Here is a 20,012-nt window from a genome sequence, read left to right on the forward strand (position 1 = left end):
AATTTCAGTTTTCCAGGCACAAATGCACAAAATTTGCTGTTCAAAAACCAAATAAAAATGTCTTTAAACCAGGCAGTACGGGAGGAATTTAAGTTTCTTTATTTATACTTATTCAAAAGAGTTCATTAACAAACAAAGTTAACAGATTGCATTTTAAGTTATATAATTAAAAAAAAAAAGAATATTGCTGAAAATAATGGCTCTTGGTAAAGGCTTGATAAATTTTCACACAGAAAATTTTTTATATTGAGATTATGGAGGTTCTGCTTACAAAAAGAGGAGTTCTTGGCGCAGGAAAAAGCTTTGGAAAACAGAACCCAGCTTTCCATAGAAGCAGTTGCTACTGAGAGCTCAGTGTACTGTATCATTATCTTGACACAGCAACAAGCATTCAAAAGAAGAAAGCTTTATTTTTCTGATGTAGATCAGAATCAATCATGATGCGTTGGTGGTACACTTCAACCAATCTAAAAGGAATACAATTTTAATAATTCTGCAGTGCAATCTAATTGGATCAGCCTGGTTCAAACTTATGGCACTATTAGTTGAGGAATCATGAAAACATACATACAGAGTCTTCTACTATTTTACAAGCTGATGTCATAAATATATGTTAAGATGCTGTTTTTAAAAAACCCCACCAATATGCTACTAATAGAAATGTGTTTCCCTAATTGTTTTTGACCTAAAATTGGCTTCTGAAATTTTTTGCATGATTTCTGATTCTTCAACTTATAAACATGATCCTCAAACTACTTTTTTTTTTTTTTTTTTTTAAAGTCGTCATTGTGGCTCAGTGTAGTATAAAACTGTATATAAAATGGAACATTGTGTGTATACAGTGAAGACAACAGGTTAGATTGCGAAGTTTTATAAAATAAACTGTCCAAGAAGTGCAGTGAAGCACAAACAAAATGCATTTAAAAAGAAAAAGTTATGAGAACATTTAATCATCATCTGAGTCAGAATCATACTTCTTTCCCCGAATGGTTTTCTTCTCCATCTTTGTGAAATTGGTTCCAAATTTCTTTTGGTTCTGAAAAGGGGGCTCCATCAAATTTCCACTAAAAAAAACAAGAGAAAAAGCATTGCTAATTTTTTTTTGAATATAAAGAAAATGCAATTAAAAGACAAAGGAAAAAATATAAGAAAATTATTCCTTACCTGCTAATTTTCATTCCTGTAGTACCATGGATCAGTCCAGATGGTGGGTTATGTCCCCCATCCAGCAGATGGAGTCAGAACAGACTTCGAGGGACGTCACCAACATGAGCCAGTACACCCTCTGCTGGAGCTCAATATAATGTATAGCAAAGCCCGAGTAGACCAGGAACAGTCTGGATCAAGTTACTTAAACATACATTAAAACATGAATTAACCAGAGATAATAATAAACAGCCAACTGGCGGCAAGGCGCCCAACTTGTAGGGGGCTGTGAACAGTGACAAGAACGAACTGAGAAATACAGAAGATATTGACAGTAAGCAGACCCGAGCAGAAGCAGAAATCCCAAAGTGGTGGGCGTCTGGACTGATCCATGGTACTACAGGAACGAAAATTAGCAGGTAAGGAATAATTTTCTTTTCCCTGTATGTACCAGGATCAGTCCAGATGGTGGGATGTACCAAAGCTTCCCTAAACCGGGTGGGCCCCTGAAAGCCCTGCTCGGAGGACCTGGCCGCCAAAATGCCCAGTGGCTGACGATGCCAGGTGTAGTCTATAATGTCGTGAGAAAGTGTGCAGCGACTTCCACGTTGCTGCCCGGCAAATCTCTTGGGAGGAGACGGAACGAGCTTCCGCCCAAGATGCAGCTTGCGAGCGGGTCGAGTGAGCTATAACTCCGCGAGGAGGAATCCGTCCTGCTCCAATGTAAGATGCGGAAATAGCTTCTTTTAGCCATCGCGCAATCGTTGTCTTCGAGGCCTGACACCCCTTCTTCGGCCCAGACCAGAGGACGAAGAGGTGATCGGAGACCCGGAAGTCATTAGTAACCTCCAAATAGTGGAGCAAAGTGCGCTTGACATCCAAAAGACGAAGGGTCCGTGACTCGTTGGGCCCAAAGGCCGGAAGTTCCACTGTCTGATTCAGGTGAAAAGACGAGAACACCTTTGGGAGAAACGAAGGAACGGTGCGCAGGGAAACTCCCGAATCCGTGAATCTGAGGTAAGGTTCCCTGCAGGACAATGCTTGTAGCTCCGAGATAAGACGCGCTGAACAAATGGCCACGAGGAAGACCGCCTTGAGAGTGAGATCCTTGAGAGTCGCTCCACGTATCGGTTCGAAAGGCGCCCCCGACAAGGCACGAAGCACAAGGTTGAGACTCCAAGAGGGACAAGGATCCCGTACCGGGGGTCGTATGTGCTTGACACCCTTGAGAAAACGTGCGATGTCCGGATGAAGGAGGAGAGAGCCGTCCCCTTGCACGAGAGAATTGAGGGCCGCCACCTGGACTCGAAGGGAATTATATGCGAGACCCTTATCCAGGCCATCTTGAAGAAACTGTAGGATCAATGGAACCGACGCCTCCATGGACCGAATCCTTCGGGTAGAGCACCAGATCTCGAAGACCCGCCAGACTCGGACGTAAGCAACCGAAGTGGAGGATTTGCGGGCTCGCAGCATAGTTGAAACTACCGCCTCTGGGTAGCCTCTGTGTCGGAGACGACGCCATTCAAAAGCCATGCTGCAAGACAGAAGAGTTCAGCCTGCTCGAAATATACCGGTCCCTGGTGCAGTAGACGAGGAAGATGACCTAGTCATAGCGGACGATCCACTGCCAACTGTAGAAGGTCTGCGAACCAAGGCCGACGCGGCCACTCCGGGGCGACGAGAATCACAGGTCCCGGATGATTTTCTATCCTGCGGAGAATCTTGCCCACCAAGGGCCAGGGGGGGGAAGTCGTAGAGCAGACGGTGTGCCAGCCACGGAAGAGCTAGGGCATCCACCCCTTCCGCGCCGCGCTCCCTCCTGCGACTGAAGAAACGTGGTGCCTTGGAGTTGCTGGAAGTCGCCATCAGATCCAAGTGTGGTGTGCCCCATCGGCGGACCAGTAGTCGCATCGCCTCGTCGGAGAGAGACCATTCGCCGGGATCCAGCTGTTGACGACTCAGGTAGTCCGCCTGAATGTTGTCCACCCCGGCGATGTGGGAGGCCGCGATCCGGACGAGATGCATCTCCGCCCATTCATTCAGGAGCGTCGACTCGAGTGAGACATGCTTGCTCCTTGTGCCCCCTTGCCGATTGATATAGGCCACGGTGGTGGCGTTGTCCGAGAGAATCCGTACCTCTCTGTTCTGCACCAGCGGAAGGAAATGGTGGAGCGCCAGGCATACCGCCCTGGTTTCCAGGCGATTGATCGGCCACGCTGCTTCTACCGGGGACCACGTCCCCTGCGTGGCGCTTCGATCGCAGACGGCGCCCCAGCCCATGAGGCTGGCATCGGTGGTGACTACCACCCAATTGGGTACCTCGATGGAGACTCCGCGCGCCAGGTTCGCCGGAACCAGCCACCAATCCAGACTGGCCCTGGCGATTGGTGGGAATGGCAGGACAACTTGATAATCCTGAGACACTGGTTTCCACCTGGAGAGGAGAGCCGCCTGCAGGGGACGCAGATGCGCAAATGCCCAGGGCACCATATTGATGGTGGAGGCCATCACGCCCAACAGCTGAAGATAATTCCAGGAGGTGGGTTCCGGCAATGCAGAAAAATGACAGACATGTTCCCGCAATGATTGAGCCTTGTCCGGGCGCAAGAACACCTTGCCCTGATGCGTGTCGAAGCTGGCCCCCAAGAAGTCCAAGCGTTGTGAGGGTACCAGGGAGCTTTTGGAGAAGTTCACCACCCAGCCCAGGGAGTGGAGAACCTGGACAACCCTGGCCACCGAGGTCCGCCCGTGGTCGAAGGATTTCGCCCGAATCAGCCAGTCATCCAGATAGGGATGCACCAGGATGCCCTCCTTCCTTAGGGCCGCTGCCACGACAACCATGATCTTGGTGAATGTACGAGGTGCGGTCGCTAAGCCGAACGGGAGAGCAGTGAATTGGAAGTGCTGACCCAGAACCTTGAAGCGGAGAAATCGACGATGCGCCGGAAGGATGGGAATGTGCAGATAGGCTTCCGTCAAATCCAGGGAGGCCAGAAACTCTCCCTGGTGTACCGCCGCAATCACCGAGTGAAGCGTCTCCATGCGGAACCGGCTGACGCGCAGAGACTTGTTGACCTCCTTCAGATCGAGGATGGGCCGAAAGGAACCGTCCTTCTTTGGTACGACGAAGTAGATGGAATAGTGGCCCAAGCCCACCTCGCCGAAGGGGACGGCGGAAATGGCCCCTATGCTCTGCAGCTGATCCAGGGTTTGTTGCACTGCCGCCCTCTTGAGGTCCGAGCCACAGGGGGAGAAAAGGAACCGGTCCCTTGGAGGGCGGACAAACTCCAAGGCGTAGCCGTTCCTTATAGTGTCCAGGACCCACTGGTCTGCGGATATACGTACCCACTCCTCGTAGAATTCCGCCAGCCGACCCCCTATCCTGGGAGTGGGGGAGTGGGCGAATCTGGCATCATTGGGTAGACTTTGGCAGGGGGTTACCCTGCCCTGATCCATCACGCGTGGGCCTACGCCCACGAAAGGACCGCGGCCAGGACTGGGGTCTGGAGGAGCCTGTGCGAGTCCCAGACTGCCTGTAAGACCTATAGCGCCTCTGCGCTCTGGCCCTGGTTAGAGCAGAAGCAAATGACCGGGAAGGGCGATGTCGATCTTCAGGAAGCTTGTGGACTGCATTCTCCCCCAGAGACTTGATGAGTTGATCCAAGTCATCTCCAAAAAGAAACTTGCCCCGGAACGGCAAGGAGCCCAAGCTCGACTTGGAGGAGGCATCCGCCGCCCAATTGCGCAGCCAGAGAAGCCGCCTGGCCGCCACCACTGATACCATGGACCGCGCCAGAACTCGGAAGAGATCATAAAGAGCATCAGCCCCGTAGGCTATGGCGGACTCCAAGCGGTCTGCCTGTGCGGTCTCCTCTGGAGGCAGAGACTGGGAGGTGAGTAGTTGCTGAACCCACCGAAGGCTGGCTCGCTGCGTCAGCGAGGTACACATAACGGCCTGCATTCCCAAGGCGGAGACTTCAAAAACCCTCTTCAGGAAGACTTCCAGCTTTCGATCCAGGGTATCCCGCAGGGCCGTGCCGCCCGTGACCGGGATCGTCGTCCTCTTGGTAACCGCCGAAACAGCCAAGTCCACCTTGGGAACCTTAATAAGATCCAAGAAATCTTCCGGTAGCGGGTACAATTTCTCCATGGCCCGCGTGACTTTCAACGAGGCTTCAGGAGTATCCCACTCCCTGGTGAGCAGCTGCAGAAAAGAATCATGGATGGGGAAAGCCCGAGGTCTAGGGCGAAGCGCGGCGAGGACCGGGTCCCCCTTCCTGGACGAAGTGGCGACTGCGGGTGCAACCGGAGCCGGCGGATCCGGTGGAGGATCAAGGTCCAGTTCCAGGAGGATCTGTGGGATCAGATCATTCAGCTCATCCCTCTGGAAAATGCGGAGCGCCAGCGGGTCGTCCCCTTTGGACGGCAGATCCGACTGCGCAGGATCCGATGGCTCCGGGGAGGCTCCCCCCGATGGCAAAGCCGCTCCCGTACTCCCCAGGGCAGTCCGTAGGCGAGGAAGCGGCCCAGGGGCCCCTGACACCGAACCCACCAGGTCGGGGGGGCGCAACATGAGGAGCCGAGGAAACCCTAGGGGTCTTGGTTGGTGGGGGGCCCGGGGGAGACCCCCGGGGGCCCCCAGCCCCTGCAAATACGTGCTATGCATGAGAAGAATGAATTCTGGGGAAAAACGCGGCAGGCTGGGAGGGGGCCCCGAGGAGGGGACCTCCGAGGGCTCCGAGGCTGACAATCCCCCCTCCGGGGATAAATTCGGGGGAGAGACCTCCCGAAAATCCCTCCACTCCTGTGCCGCATCCGGTGAAGCATCGTGCTGTGAATCCAACATGGCCGCCATTCCTGCCAACGGCGGCGAAGTGGCCGGCCCGCGCTGCCCGTGCCGCGGGGAGGGGAGGAAGGAAAACGTGGCGAGTGGCTGCGAGGTGCCTTCCCCACCGGGGAGACACCTCGCGCAAATCCCCTCCCGCGAGATCCGGGACCCCGGCTCGCTGCAGGCCGCACAACAGAACAGCCGCGGCATGAAAAACGCCGAGGTAGGGCAGGCACTATGCCTCGGGGGGGGGGGGGGCCTGAAGAACTGAAGAGTGTCGCTGGGGGGGCCTGGAACGGCCTGCGCAACCCGCCCAAGGAGTCCCGCAGCGCCGGAGAAGACCCCTTCCTGGGACAAAGAGACCCGCGAAAATAGGCCGCGGGACCGTCAGCCAACACGTGGAGAGGCCGGCACCACCGGCATCCATGGGGCACTGTGAACGCTGTTGGGGAGGAAAAAACAAACCTGCAAACAGAAGACAAAGGAAAAACCCCAGCGACTTACCCCAACCGACGGAGGAGAAAGTAAAGCCGAGAAAGGCAGACAGACAAGACACGCCTCCTCACAAAATTGGAGCTTTTTTTTTTTTTTTTTTTTAAACTTTAACTTGATCCAAAGAGCTCAAAAGAAGATGACAGGGAGAAATAGAAAGAAAAGAAACCTAAAATCCTGTCACCCTGGGGGAGCCGATGGATCCCCCAACTCTCATCTGCTGGAGTCAGAAAGATACTGAGCTCCAGCAGAGGGTGTACTGGCTCATGTTGGTGACGTCCCTCGAAGTCTGTTCTGACTCCATCTGCTGGACGGGGGACATAACCCACTGTCTGGACTGATCCTGGTACGTACAGGGAAGTATCGTTTAACCCTATGCATTCTTAAAAGTCAAAATAATAGAGCCAGCTCAGTGGAAAGTGTTGTGCCCTCAAGGGTTGAGCTTCTGCTTCTCATGTTGGCTATGGCTGGTCACACCAGCCAAGGATCCAGAGGGAGTCATGGTTTGTGCCCCTGGACAAATACTTTTGCTGCAATAGATGGGCAGACTTGGGAAGGGGGGGGGGCGTTATATAAAATAGGGAAAACTCCAGAGTGGTTGCAAATAAAGGCTCAAGGTACCATAGCCCCAATACAGGCCAGATCAGATTGAGCTGAAAGCTCAAAGGAGCAGGAAGAAACTGACAGGCCAAAACAGTTAAAACTAACAAAATTTAGTACATTAAAGTAAGCTCAGGGACAAGTTCAACAGTGTCTTAAAACTTTATACGCAGATATTATTAAGTATCTTGTTTTTTGTTGTACAATCTGCTTAAAGTCAAAGAGGAGGGTGTCTAGACATAATGACTGAGCCACAAATATTACAACAGCAGTGCTATCTAGATTACTTAGTTTTAAAGCTCTATTTTTCTTATTTAGACCTTTATTCCTTTATCTCCTTTCTTTTTCTTCCTGTGCATTTTTTAGTGATTTCCCATCATTTAAAACCTTCATTTATCATGACAACCTAGAATGGGTGCAAGGAGCAACCAAGAAAAGGTTGGGGGGGGGGGGGGGGGGAAGAGGGGGGCGGTGAGTCAGACCTCAGGGACGAGAGTGCACACAGAGGGAACTGGGTCTAGAGGAGAAAGTATGGAGGGAGACAGGCCCTTAGAAGAGAGAAAGAAGGTGGTCAAGTTGAGAAGTAGAAGGAGGGGTTAGGGTTCATCATGTCATCTGCCCTTGCCCCATGTTACATGTGGGCAAAAATTATGAGATCATGGTCTACATGCTTATCAGAGAATGAGAGTTGTTTAAAGGGTATAAGCTTGACGGCCCTTTGATTTCACTCACATTGCACTGAGGATTAACACACATTCACATCTCAGATATTTGCATTTGATTGTGTTAAAGATCTACAGGGGGCAATCATGATAAACAACTTACTTGCCTTGAACCAAGGTTGGATACTTGCCTAAAACCTGTTGGGCTCAATGCTATAATTGAATGGGGCCTTTTTTTTTTTTTTTTTTTTTTTTTATTATTAATATAAAGGTGTGTGTTTTTAGGATCTGCAAAATTAACCAGTTGCAATGCTAGGTTTTGCATGTGCTTGAGGTTTGAAAAATATATAGAGGTGCTGCTATAGTCTTCTGAACTCCTATTATTTATTTATTTATTTTTAGGTTTTTATATACCGGAAGTTCCTGTATACAATACATATCACTCCGGTTCACAATTAACAGAGAAAACTATCACCGGGAAGGCGGTTTACATGGAACATACATGGAACATGGAACATATCGAATAAACTATAGTAAAGTACAATCTAATTTAAAACAACTGAAATAAACTTAGGAAATAACTTGGTACATGTAACTGAAGCAAGATGAACATTACATTATTGCTGCAACGCAAGGCTGGATGTTTGTTCTTATTGCTATTAGCTCTCTGGGAAAGCTTGATGGAATAGCCAAGTTTTGAGTTTCGCCTTGAAAGTAATGTGGCATGGTTCAAGACGGAGGTTTGAGAGTGTTGTCACATCATTTAAAATGTTTGGCTGACTAAAATTCAAATGCTGGGAGTATAGTTTGGTGAATGTTAGATTGATACATTGTGTTCTTTGTCAAAAGAGCCCTGAAGTATAAATCCTGTGTAAATGCTCTGAGCATTAAGGTTTACTAAGCGCTAAAGAAACCAGAGGCAGCTACTTGGGAAGTGCTGGCCAACGTCAGCTCTTTAGCCTCACCTTTACCAGCTTCTATGTTCTTGCCATTTGGTGGGGGGTGTTCAGGGTTTTTTTTCCTGGGAATTTCAATGTTAGAACAAAAAAAAAATAATTTTTTTTCCATTGATTTTTTTGTTATAACATTGACATTCCAAGGAAAAAATAAAAACTGAAAAAGTTCTCTACGTATATATCAACACAAGCACACAATTATTGTGCACTGATTTTAACAAAAATGTATGAAAAATTAAAAATGGAAAAAAGCATTTTTCAAAAAATGTTCAGAGAGATTAATGGGAGGTGTTTTAGACTAATGATTAAACATTTAATTGCCCAGTTGCTGGTAGAGCATTTCCAAGATTCTGAGATCTTTTGCCTCCTTTATACACTTATACTGATTCCATCACCTTATAAGTGTTTTTTGATACTCAGCTTTTTTAAGTGTTTACACTGAGATCATATTTCAGTTTGTTGATCGATTCTAACTAACATGTGGCTTTTTTAATTCACACAATACAAATCATGTCACGGCCATCACCAATCTAAATAGCTGCCTGGAAAAACAGCCTACTGGCTATGCTAAAATAAACTAAGCTTGAATCCAAAGAAAATTGAGATGCTATGGGCTGGAAAATTTCCTTTTCTTACCTGATAATTACCTGATAATTTCCTTTTCTTTAATGACAGGTTAATCCACACCAGTGGGTTATGTACCTCCACCAGCAGATGGAGACAGAGCAAAGCTGACATCATGGAATATATATATCCCTGCTCTGCCATCAGCCCACAAGTATTCTTTGCAAAAGCCAACTGTGGACAATTAAAGAATACATGATCATAACCATTAAGACAACCATTCAAATATTCAATTAACAGGAAAACACTGAGGTCAGACAAAGAGTGTAATATTACTAATTTAGGGACTGGATCTGACACTTACCAGTAAGCCCCGAAAATGCAGCCACTCTGGAGAACAATAGCACCACCATTCGGCAGCTAAGGGCAGGAAGATGGATTAACTTATCATTAGAGAAGAGAAAATTATCAGGTAAGTAGTAATTTCTCCTCTCTCAGCATTCAGACAGGTTAATCCACACCACTGGGATGTACCAAAGCTGCTCCCGAACAGGGTGGGAGGCTGCCCATGGTCTAAACAACACCGCATGCGAGAAGACTGCGTCCTCCTGGGCTTCAACATCCAGGCGATAATGCCTGGAAGTCGTGAAAGAAAAAAAAGACATTGCAGCTTGGCAAATCTCGACAGTGGAATGAGCACTAACCTGGCTAGGAAACTGTTGCTCAGCATTCACATAGCCCCTTGGATTAAGCAGGTTATCATAGCCCGTGACGTTAGTTCACCCTGTTTATTCCTACTGTGGAGTATAAACAGCTGGTCATGTCTTACTGAGAGGTTTAGAAACCTCTCATACTTCAAGATATGCTGCTCGACACTCAAGGTCCATAACAGGTGATATTCCTCCACCTCTCTCCCTGCCCAGAGTTGGCAGGGATTGATTCTAATGAAAAATCCAAGACCATCTTTGGCCAAAATGACGGAACAGTTTGCATCTGGAGCACTCCCAGAGATACTCACAGACACCCTGCAAGACAGAGCCCGCAGTTCGGAAACTCTACGCGCAGAACATGGTCCTCTAGTAAGTAACCTCAGGAAAAGGCTACAGTGTTGAAAGGTGGGATCCGCCAGAATTCCAGAATCAGATTAAGACTCCACGTGGGCACCGGCAACCACACGGGGCACGAAGATGCTTCATCCTTTTCCAGGCCGTGCGACAACTGGATGGGCCGACAAGGGTTCACCCTTCTAGTGACCTCAGAAACAAGTCAGAGCTGCCAGCTGTACCTTCAAGGAATTAAGGGCCAAGTTCTTACACAACCCATCCTGCAAAAATCCAAACTGAGTAGGCTTGTAACCGAACCAGGATGAACCCCTCATTCCTCACAGCAAACCAAAAACATTTGCCAAACATGAACATGGGTTAAGGAAGTAAATAACTTTCACGCTCGAAACAATGTGAACACACCGCAGTGGACTACCCATGCTTCCACAATAGAGACTTCTCAAGGGCCACATTGTAAGACAAAAATCAAGTCAGATCTTCGAGAATAATGAGCCCCTACTGTAGCAGATCCCTGTGGACTGGTAATCGGAGAGGATATTCCACCAGAAGCCTTCGCAAATCTGCAATACCACAGCCTCCTGGGCCACTCTTGACGCCACCAGAACCACCAACCCCTTGTGTCTCCTAAATCTTCGAATCATTCTGCCCAACATAGGCCATGGGAAAAAGGCAAGTCTAAGCTTGCCTTCTGGCCACCCCTGCACAAGGGCATCAATGCCGGAAAACTTCAGATCTCTCCTGGAACTGAAGAAGCGAAGAACCTTCGTATTGTGTGAGAAAACAGGAAGTCTCAGCAGTCCACTATGAGCCAGAATGCTTTGCTGCACCATTTCCTTTCTCCTGGATCCAGATACTGTCTGCTAAGAAAGTCAGCTCTTACATTGTCTTTTCCTGCAATGTGTGAGGCTGAGATCTCCTGAAGATGTACTTCCGCCCATTCCATGAGTTGGACTATTTCCTGTTATACTTGCTGGCACTTGGTTCCTACTGATCGATGTGAACCACTGTTGTCACATCGCCTGATATTCAGACCGCTCAATCCTGCAAGCGATTGACGAATCGCAAGCATGACAACCAAACAGTATTGGCTTCCAGCAGATTTATGCTCCAGAAGTACTCCAGCGCCCCTGCACTTTCAACTCTTCACAGTAAGCCTCCTAACCCTGGAGGCTCATATCCGTCGTGCATAGTAGCCAGTCCGGTATTCATAGAGGGCACGTCTTTCGTTAGGTGATTCACCTGCAGTCAAATGCAGATCTCCACTGGTAACTGAACACATATAAAGGAGTTCTGAGACTGTGGACTCCAAATCATAAGCAGTGTGCGCTGAAGAGGACACAATGCGCCCTTGCCCATGGAACCACTTCTTAGATGGCTGCCATCAACCTGCGCACCTGTAGATAAGATTACATCGCCAGGTGTACAGTTTCTGTCAGTCACACCTGCGCCATCAGTTCAGAATGTGGACCCCTGACAGGGACACCTGTCTTGCTTCACGTCAAAAACAAACACCTAGATACTCCAGTGTCTGGGATGGCTGCAGATTGCTCTTTGACAAATTCCCCACCCAACGTAGTGTCTGCAGCAAGGAGATCCCCTTGCATGGGGACTGAAAATTCTCCTTCATGGCTGTTGGTCCGAATTAGCCAATCGTTGAAGAAAGGGTGGATCAGAATGCCATCCTCTCAACACTGCTGCTACCAGCACCATGACCTTAGATAAGGTTCTGGGTGCCATGTCCAATTTGAAGGATAGCGCTTGAAAAGTGACAATGTTGCCCCAAAACAGCGAAATGCAGAAAACAGTTGATGCTTCAGCTTAATGGGAATATAGAGACACTCTTCAGACAACCCAGAGACTTAATAAACTCCTGACTATACTGCTCTTATCAGAAAATGTGAAGTTTCCAAATGGGAATGAATCATTGCAAAAGCCAGTTGACTCCCTTGAGATCCAGGATGGGGCGAAGGAATATAGGCCCAAATTATCTTGAGACATGGGCCCTGGTTTCACAGTCCGCAGGCTGAGGAGTCCTGACAACTTACACTCCCACTGTCTCTTCTGTGAAGTGTTGCAGGGAGACACCACGAAAACATCCCAAGGCATGCTGAGAAGCTCCAGAACATAGCCATCTCTTATCACCTCCAGACCCCACTGGTCTGATAAAATCTTGATCCACCTCCAATAAAAAGGAGACAGGCAACTCCCTACTCCTGATTCTGGGAGTGGGTCAGCACACCCTCATTCGGGGGGGGGGGGGGGGGCATCTCCACTCGAGCCTGCGCTCTGGGCTTCCTGGGACAAAGGACTGACCATATCGGAAGGCCGAGCCTTAAGAAAAGTCGCTCTTCTTTAGGATCGAAAACAGCTGAAAATCACTAGCACAACGTACCATGCCACACAAGTGTGGCACTTGCTTTTAATCTTCTGGTAACCGAGGAACCTGGGATTCACCCCACTTATTGGCCATTTCTTTTTCTTTTCACTCCCAACCAGAGTGATCCTCAAAAGGCCATTACGTAAGAGTAGGCTTTGGATTATCTCCGCACCTATTTGTCAGCCATAGCCGATGCTCAACCCTGCTTAGATTCTGAGATCAGATGAGATCGGGCTCATCCAGGGTGGACAGGCCATAGGGCACTGTCCTGAATTCAAATCAGACTCATTGACTTCCTGAGAAAGAGCAAGGAAGAGCGATCCACCAGGGAGCAGCAAGAGGCCATCTGCAATTCATTGCCACTGCCTCGAGGCCTGCTTAAGGATAGCCTCAATTCTCCTATCCTTAGCCTCTTTCAAGACACCCCACCCCCCTTCCACAGGGATAGTTGCCCACTTGGTGACTGCATACACCAGTGCATCCACCTTCAGAAAGCGCAACTTTTTTCTCCCTGCCAGATCCAGGGGGTACAGCACCACCAAGGCTCATTCCCCTGAAAAAAAAAAAAAAAAAAAAAAAAAAAAGCATCTGAGGTACCCCATTCAAGATCAGTCAGCTCTTGAATATCATCCATAATGCTTCACGTAAGGAATCTAAAGGATTCTTCTTTGGCTTCAGCACCTGGCATCCCCAGCATCTTCAGTGTCTGGGCGATCCTAGACAGCAACCCATCTCTTTGTAGAAACATAACATTTTGCTATACAGTTCCAACCTCAGAGGAATTTCCCATTCTCCAGGGAGGAAGGGCTGCTTTACCCATCCATGCCACCTGTGTCCTTATCAGGGTGACTTGCAACAGAGGTAGACACATTCGGATGCTTATCTGGAGCACCAGGTGTGCAGGGATTTGCAGACTGTAACCCTGGACTCTTAGACCTACCACTTCGGTGACTGAGCAAAAACTTGCAAGTGGGGCCTAGCCAAACGGCTGCTCAACCCACCAAGCTGTTTCGCGGCAGCCTTGCGTGCAGAAAAGCATGCAAACGCTGTTGCGGCCTACCATGAAGCGTCTAAGCAAAGCCTGAGAGTGGGGCCTAGCCAAAAAGGCTGCTCAACCCACCAAGTTGCCACAACTCTCCCAGCTCTCTTGGAGGCGGGAACGGACATCAGATCAGAGCACTGAGGCTCGGAGACCAGAAGGGGAAAGGAAACCTTCACTCTTTCCTTTTTTATTTTTTTACTCCTTACCCGAACTCAGCCCATCCCGTCAAAATACAGAGTCAGTGTTTGGCTGCAGGGGGAGAAGGCAAAGGCCTTCACCACTGCGCTCTGCTTCTTGTGACAGCTTAAAAAAAAAACCAGCTGAGAGGCTAGCAAAGTCCATGCTGGAAAACCAGCTACCAGGCCGAGGCATTTGTTTGAGGGAGGGATCCGCAGATTTCACCTCAGGAAACTTGACTAAGGGAGGGAGCGGAAGCCCCAGTAGGGAGATGCACATCCACCATCTGCTGGAGATGGAGAATACTGGCGGGTGTTGCCAGTGCAGGGGTATATATATATATATCATGATGTCTGCTTTGCTCCATCTCCATCTGCAGGTAGAGGTTCATAACCCACTGGTGTAGATTAACCTGTCCAAATGCTAAGAAAAAAAAACCCCAAACACGAACCTAGCCATGCTCACCCAAAAGTAATCCTGGAGGGAACAACCTTAACCCCTAGCTCCCAAGTCTGCAGCCTAGGAGTCATCCTAGACTCCCAGTTTACCATCAAACCCCAAAATCAAGCAATGACCAGAGCTATCTTCTTCACCATCTCCTCCTGGACAACATACGTTTTGCAATGGCCATCCAAAGCCACTATGATCTCTCACCTGGACTACTACAGTGTGCTATATGCCAGAATCCCAAATGCCTTAAACAACCGCTTACAAGGAACAGCCGCAGCACATGACTATTAACACAGACAAATCTGAACATATATCTACCCTAAAATCCTTACACTATCTAACACCACAGTACCTCACCAAATTCAGACTCTGGACCTTAACCTATAAAACCCTTAATAGCCTAGAATACAACTACGTAAGCAAATCACTAACCCTATATGTGCCTACCCATGCCCCTCATTCAGCATTCCAAATCCCTCAGAAGAATGCACCTCAAACCCCAGAAAGAGAACTTTTGCAGGATGAGTCCCTGCCTTATGAAATTCCCTACCACTTTACATCATACTTGTCTGGGATCTTTCAAAAGAATTACTGAAAACTAGGCTATTTGAGGCAGATTTTTTAAAAAACCAATAACCCCCCCCCCCCACTCCACCCCTCGAATGCTACTCCATACTCCGTCTCTCTATTGACAGGTAATCCACCAGAAAGATGATATGCCGCATGTAAACCTCAGGTACCCGACTCAACATTTATCCTGATATTAACTAGCTTTCTGTGCTATATTCAGCTCTGTAACAGATTATGATTTAGCCTAGCTTCTCTCTGATGAACTCTATACAAATGTTATTTTTGCATATAATTACTCTGTGCTATGCTCTCTTTTGGAGGAGGTGGTGAAGATAAAAACAGTGAAAGAATTCAAAGGGGAATGGGATAAACACGGTGGATCCCTAAAGGCTAGAGGATGGAAATGAAGAAAAAAAAGAGTGCATGGGGATAACTTGCCGGTGTGGCGGATACTACCCTTAACCAATGAGCCTTTATAGTATGGATGCAACTCCATCATTGCTCTCTGCTTCAAATGCAAGAGGTAACGGGGAATTGGACTCAGACAGCAACAAACAGGGGCACTGATTTTTACAGTCTGAGAAACTGGTAAGTATGGGGGTGACCTGTATTTTATATATTTGTTTAGTGATTTTTTTTATATACCGCGGCACGTAAAAATCACCACCTCGGTTTACAATAAACAATAAATTAGCAACAGGCTTTACAGACAATATGAAATTAAGGTGGACATAATAAGAATCATTTAAGAACAATTTAAGAACAAAAACATAATATAAATCAATAATGAAACCAGTTGAGAACAAAAAGCAATTGAACTGTTGAGAGTCATATTCCATTAGTTAATGGCAAGTCAAAAATCATAAACGGGGGGTGGGCGGGTGAAAAGGAGAAATTAGCAGAGAGAAAAATAAATTGGGGAGAGGAATAGGTCCAGGGAGACAGTAGGCGGATGCTGCCTTTGTCTTTCTGGACAGACTGGATGGACCGTTTGTCTTTTTCTGCCGTCATTTCTATGTTTATGTTTCTATATTGCTCACAAATCTTGTAGTTTGTACCTGTCCGTTATTTATAGTGTAGTGAGCCACATTCTAAATTAACTCTGGTTGTAACATGCTTTGAACCCTCTGGCTGGAAAAGCATACTATAAAGAAACGAGGAGGAGGATGAGGATGAGGATAGGCATAATCTGATTTTAGAAGAGTCAGAGCATTTATTCAACCATGGAGTTGTCCTCACATGACTAAATTAATCAATCAACTTTTTAAGCCTTATTTTATTTTTTAAGTAGTAATGAATCAAGTGGAACGGTACTGAAACTTTTATACATGCCATATTCAATTATTTACAATCTGTTACAAATCAGCAAATAAATAGTATTTTGCATTAAAAATTGCAGAAAGCTTTCATGTTTAACTTTGTACCATGTGTTTGCTGTGTTTGCTTCTGTTCTCGTAGAGACTCACTGAAAATTACAATTTAAATGGAGTGTCTAAACTTTTGCATGCAACTGTATATATACACACACATCAGCTCTTACTTTTCTACACAGCACAGCCATTAAAATTTTGCCACTCCTCATATTTCACGTAAAAAATGTAAGTGTGTGGAGCAATCCACTTTTCTAGTTTCAACAGTGTCATTCTTCATAAGCAACAGTGAATGTTGTCCAGTGCTAACATGCATGATACAATGCTGCCCCCTTGCTGTCAGCACCTTCTTTTGTTACAGGAGGCAGTTTTATACATATCTTATGAATTACCTGTAATTAATAATATCTGCATAACCTAGTCTCCATTCCAAAGTCTCTGTGGTGAAGTCATCTGTGCTACCGAGATCACTAAAACCAACCACGTAATCTTTAGTCTTGCCATCCTTCACTAATGCGAGAGTGGGGATTACTTTGATGCGTAGCCTCTCACATAGAAATGGAGCCTTCTCAGCATTTAATTTAAGGAACTTGGTTTCAACATGCTTTTTTGCCAGTGCTACCAAGTGCTTATCTAATATTTTGCATCTAGTGGGGAAAAAAGAAAAACCTCAAATAATTAAGAGCAAAGTCAACAAGGAGACAAGCATGAAGGCACAATGGGATGTGGATATTCCAAGCTAATCATATCCTGACTCACTATATTACAAGATTAAAAACAGTCAAGAACATTTACAGAAACAGGTATAATTAATAAAGATCACTAATTTCCTAAGCCATCCAGTTACCCCTTTAGATAAGTCTGTAGGTTATGGAAACTCATTTAAGATGCAGTATGACTTCATTGCTCCCTCTATATTCTTTAGTCTACAATTTTAAACATGTTTACTATTTATTTATTTTCAATCACAGTTCAGAAGTCCAAGCAAAAGCAAATTATTTCTATGATTAATACATTTATTGTAATAATGGTCCAAACAGACTTAATGTACACTAGAATTGTAATCTCCTGAATCCAGTTTCTTATTTATTCCTTACTTATCCTTATGCGATCTTATATATGCAATGTGATTAGCAGTAATTTACCTGAAAGTGGAATCTCTGTAGAAATGACAAACCACATTTTTACTTTCTTTTGCTTCTTGGAAAAAATCTCTCTCACTTGGAATTTCTCTATATTCTCCATGCCCTTTGGAAAGCCATTCCTGATAAAGAAAAAAAAAAATTAGGAAAAGTTTATTTGTAGCTTACCTCATGCAGTAGATTAAATCCATCTACATCTTAGATACACTGCACAGATACATCTGTGTAAAAAAAGGAAGGGGAAGAAGTGAAAGCTATGGAAACAAAGCACTGGCACATGCCTACAGTGTAGCATATAAAACTACTTCGATTGCTATATGCTCATTTTTTCAATATTCAAAAGCAGTCATTTGATCTGACTACATAAACTTATAGCTCTTACAATAAAATAAAAATGTAGGTAAAAACAAGCTTGCTTACCGTAAACAGTGTTTTCCATAGATAGCGATGAACTAGCCATGCTGACCCGCCTGCCTCCCTGGACAGTTCCGACATGGCATACTTACTTGCTTTGATAAAGGACTGAGGAGCCTCAGGCAAGCGCGGGAAGATACAAGAGGGAGCACCTAGCTGAAAGACTTTACTAATCTTAGAGAGCTCCGCTACCTAGTGGCGCGGAAGACGTACCCAGACAGCATGGCTAATTCATCTATCTATGGAAAACACCGTTTATGGTAAGCAAACTTGCGTTTTTCACGTAGATAAGCAGCTGAATTAGCCATGCTGTCTTGAAGTTCCCAGCTGTTGTATTGAGCATATTGATGTGAGCGTGGTCTGTTTATTTTGCTCAATACGGGAATTATAGGCAGACAGTTCTTATGAAGGCATTTTATGTGTGGAACATGTGCTCTTCTGCAGAATAGTCCGCCCCATGTATGCATCATCCGCAGTTTGTTTGTCCAAACAGTATTGGGATGTGAAAGTATGCAGTGATGACCACGTTGCCGCTTTACAGATGTCTATGAGAGGCACTTCATGGAGGTGGGCAACTAAAGCAATCATCGCACGCACTCGATGCGCTTTTTGTTTTGCAGATAGCTGCTCTGAACGATTTTGATAGCAGAATTGTATACAGTTGGATATACAGGAAGATAAAGTTCTTTTTGTCACTGGACGGCCTGGCGAGTTTGGGTTGAAAAAAAGGAAGAGTTGTGAGGGTCTGTTGGGCGAATGGGTGCGCGTTTTGTAGTAGGCAAGGGCACACTTACAATCTAGAGTGTGGAGTTTCCGCTCATTGTCTTTTGCATGAGGTTTTGGATGGTGATGGTTTGGTTAATGTGAAAACTGGAAATCACCTTTGGTAGAAAATTGGGGTGTGTGCGCAATGTCACTTTTGTCATGATGAAATTGTAGATAAGGAGGGTAGTGAACCAAGGCTTACAGCTCACTAACTCGCCTTGCTGATGTGAGGGCAGTTAAGAAGAGTACTTTCCATGAAAGGTATCTTAGGTGACAAGTGCCCAATGGTTCAAATGGTGGTAGCATCAGTTCAAGGATTATGTTAATATCCCACGGCTCTGGCAGTTTCTTTATTGGTGGACGTAAGTGTAATACCCCTTTCATAAATCTGGATACAAGAGAATATATATGATATGATTATGGGTTCCCCGTTTCGGGGAGTATGGTAAGCTGCTATAGCACTTAAATGCACTCTGAATGAGGCCGTGGCTAGGCCTTCGCTGTATAGAAGATGGAGGCAGGTCAGAAGGTGTTCTGGTGTGCAGGTGAGTGGGTCCATGCTTGCCGCTGAGCACCAGGAAGCGTAGCGTGACCACTTTCTTTGGTAGTGGAGTCTGGTTGATGATTTTCTCGACGACACTAGTATGTCCTGAAGAGAAGAAGGAATGTTTAAGTTTTGATACACAAGTCTTTCAATCTCCATGCCGTGAGGTGCAGGGAGGAGTGAAGAGGATGAAGTAGTGATCCGTTCTCTTGGGTAAGTAGCTGAGGGCTGTTGCCCAGGTGAATTGGGTTGTGTATTGATAGCTGTATGAGGTAGCTGTACCATGGTTGTCTTGGCCACGCTGGCGCGATTAGAATCAGATCCGCCTGGGAGAGGAAGTGTCGTCACTTCCCATGCTGGAAGCTTAAAGCGGAGCTCTCAGAGCCGCAGAGCTATTTCGGGGCAAAACAACTAAAAAAACTTAAGTGGAATAGTCTACCAGCGATCGGAGCTGAAAGCGGAGCCAGTGGAGAGAATGGCAGCGAAGAAAAAAAAGTCGTAGATTTTAAAATATTCTCCTATACTAATAGCGGAGAAGATGTGGACCCGGAGGAAAACAAAATGGCGGCGGAGGACGGGGCCACGGAGTCGGGGGAAGACAGAGGTGATACAAGACTCGTGGAATCTGAGCCCCCTTCTCGCGCTGAGCTACGCTCCTGGTTCGGGGAATTGAGGCAAGATATTAAAAATTATAAATTAGAAGTCACACAAATACTTCAAGAAATCAGAGAAGAATTTGCAGACTTGGGCCGCAGAGTGGATGAGGCTGACACACGCCTAGATTCACACGAGGAACAGTGGCGAAATTTAAAACAGCATACTGCAGATCTACAGGCCAGTAATTGC

At 46.5% G+C, this 20,012-nt stretch overlaps 1 protein-coding gene across 2 annotated transcripts in view; it reads right to left on the reverse strand.

The window, feature by feature from the left end:
• Positions 1–720: 720 nt before the first annotated feature.
• Positions 721–20,012, reverse strand: part of TXNDC9 (thioredoxin domain containing 9) — a 47,432-nt gene continuing 28,140 nt past the window's right edge. For both annotated transcript variants that reach the window (XM_029604784.1, XM_029604783.1), the window contains 3 exons: positions 17,447–17,565; positions 16,694–16,948; positions 721–1,064 (listed from right to left, as the gene is read on the reverse strand). In XM_029604784.1, coding sequence (XP_029460644.1) covers positions 947–1,064; positions 16,694–16,948; positions 17,447–17,565 — 492 coding nt within the window. In that variant the 3' untranslated portion in view covers positions 721–946. The remainder of the gene's footprint in view (positions 1,065–16,693; positions 16,949–17,446; positions 17,566–20,012) is intronic.

This window comes from Rhinatrema bivittatum, chromosome 5 (genome assembly GCF_901001135.1).
Source record: "Rhinatrema bivittatum chromosome 5, aRhiBiv1.1, whole genome shotgun sequence".
Lineage (NCBI taxonomy): Eukaryota > Metazoa > Chordata > Amphibia > Gymnophiona > Rhinatrematidae > Rhinatrema > Rhinatrema bivittatum.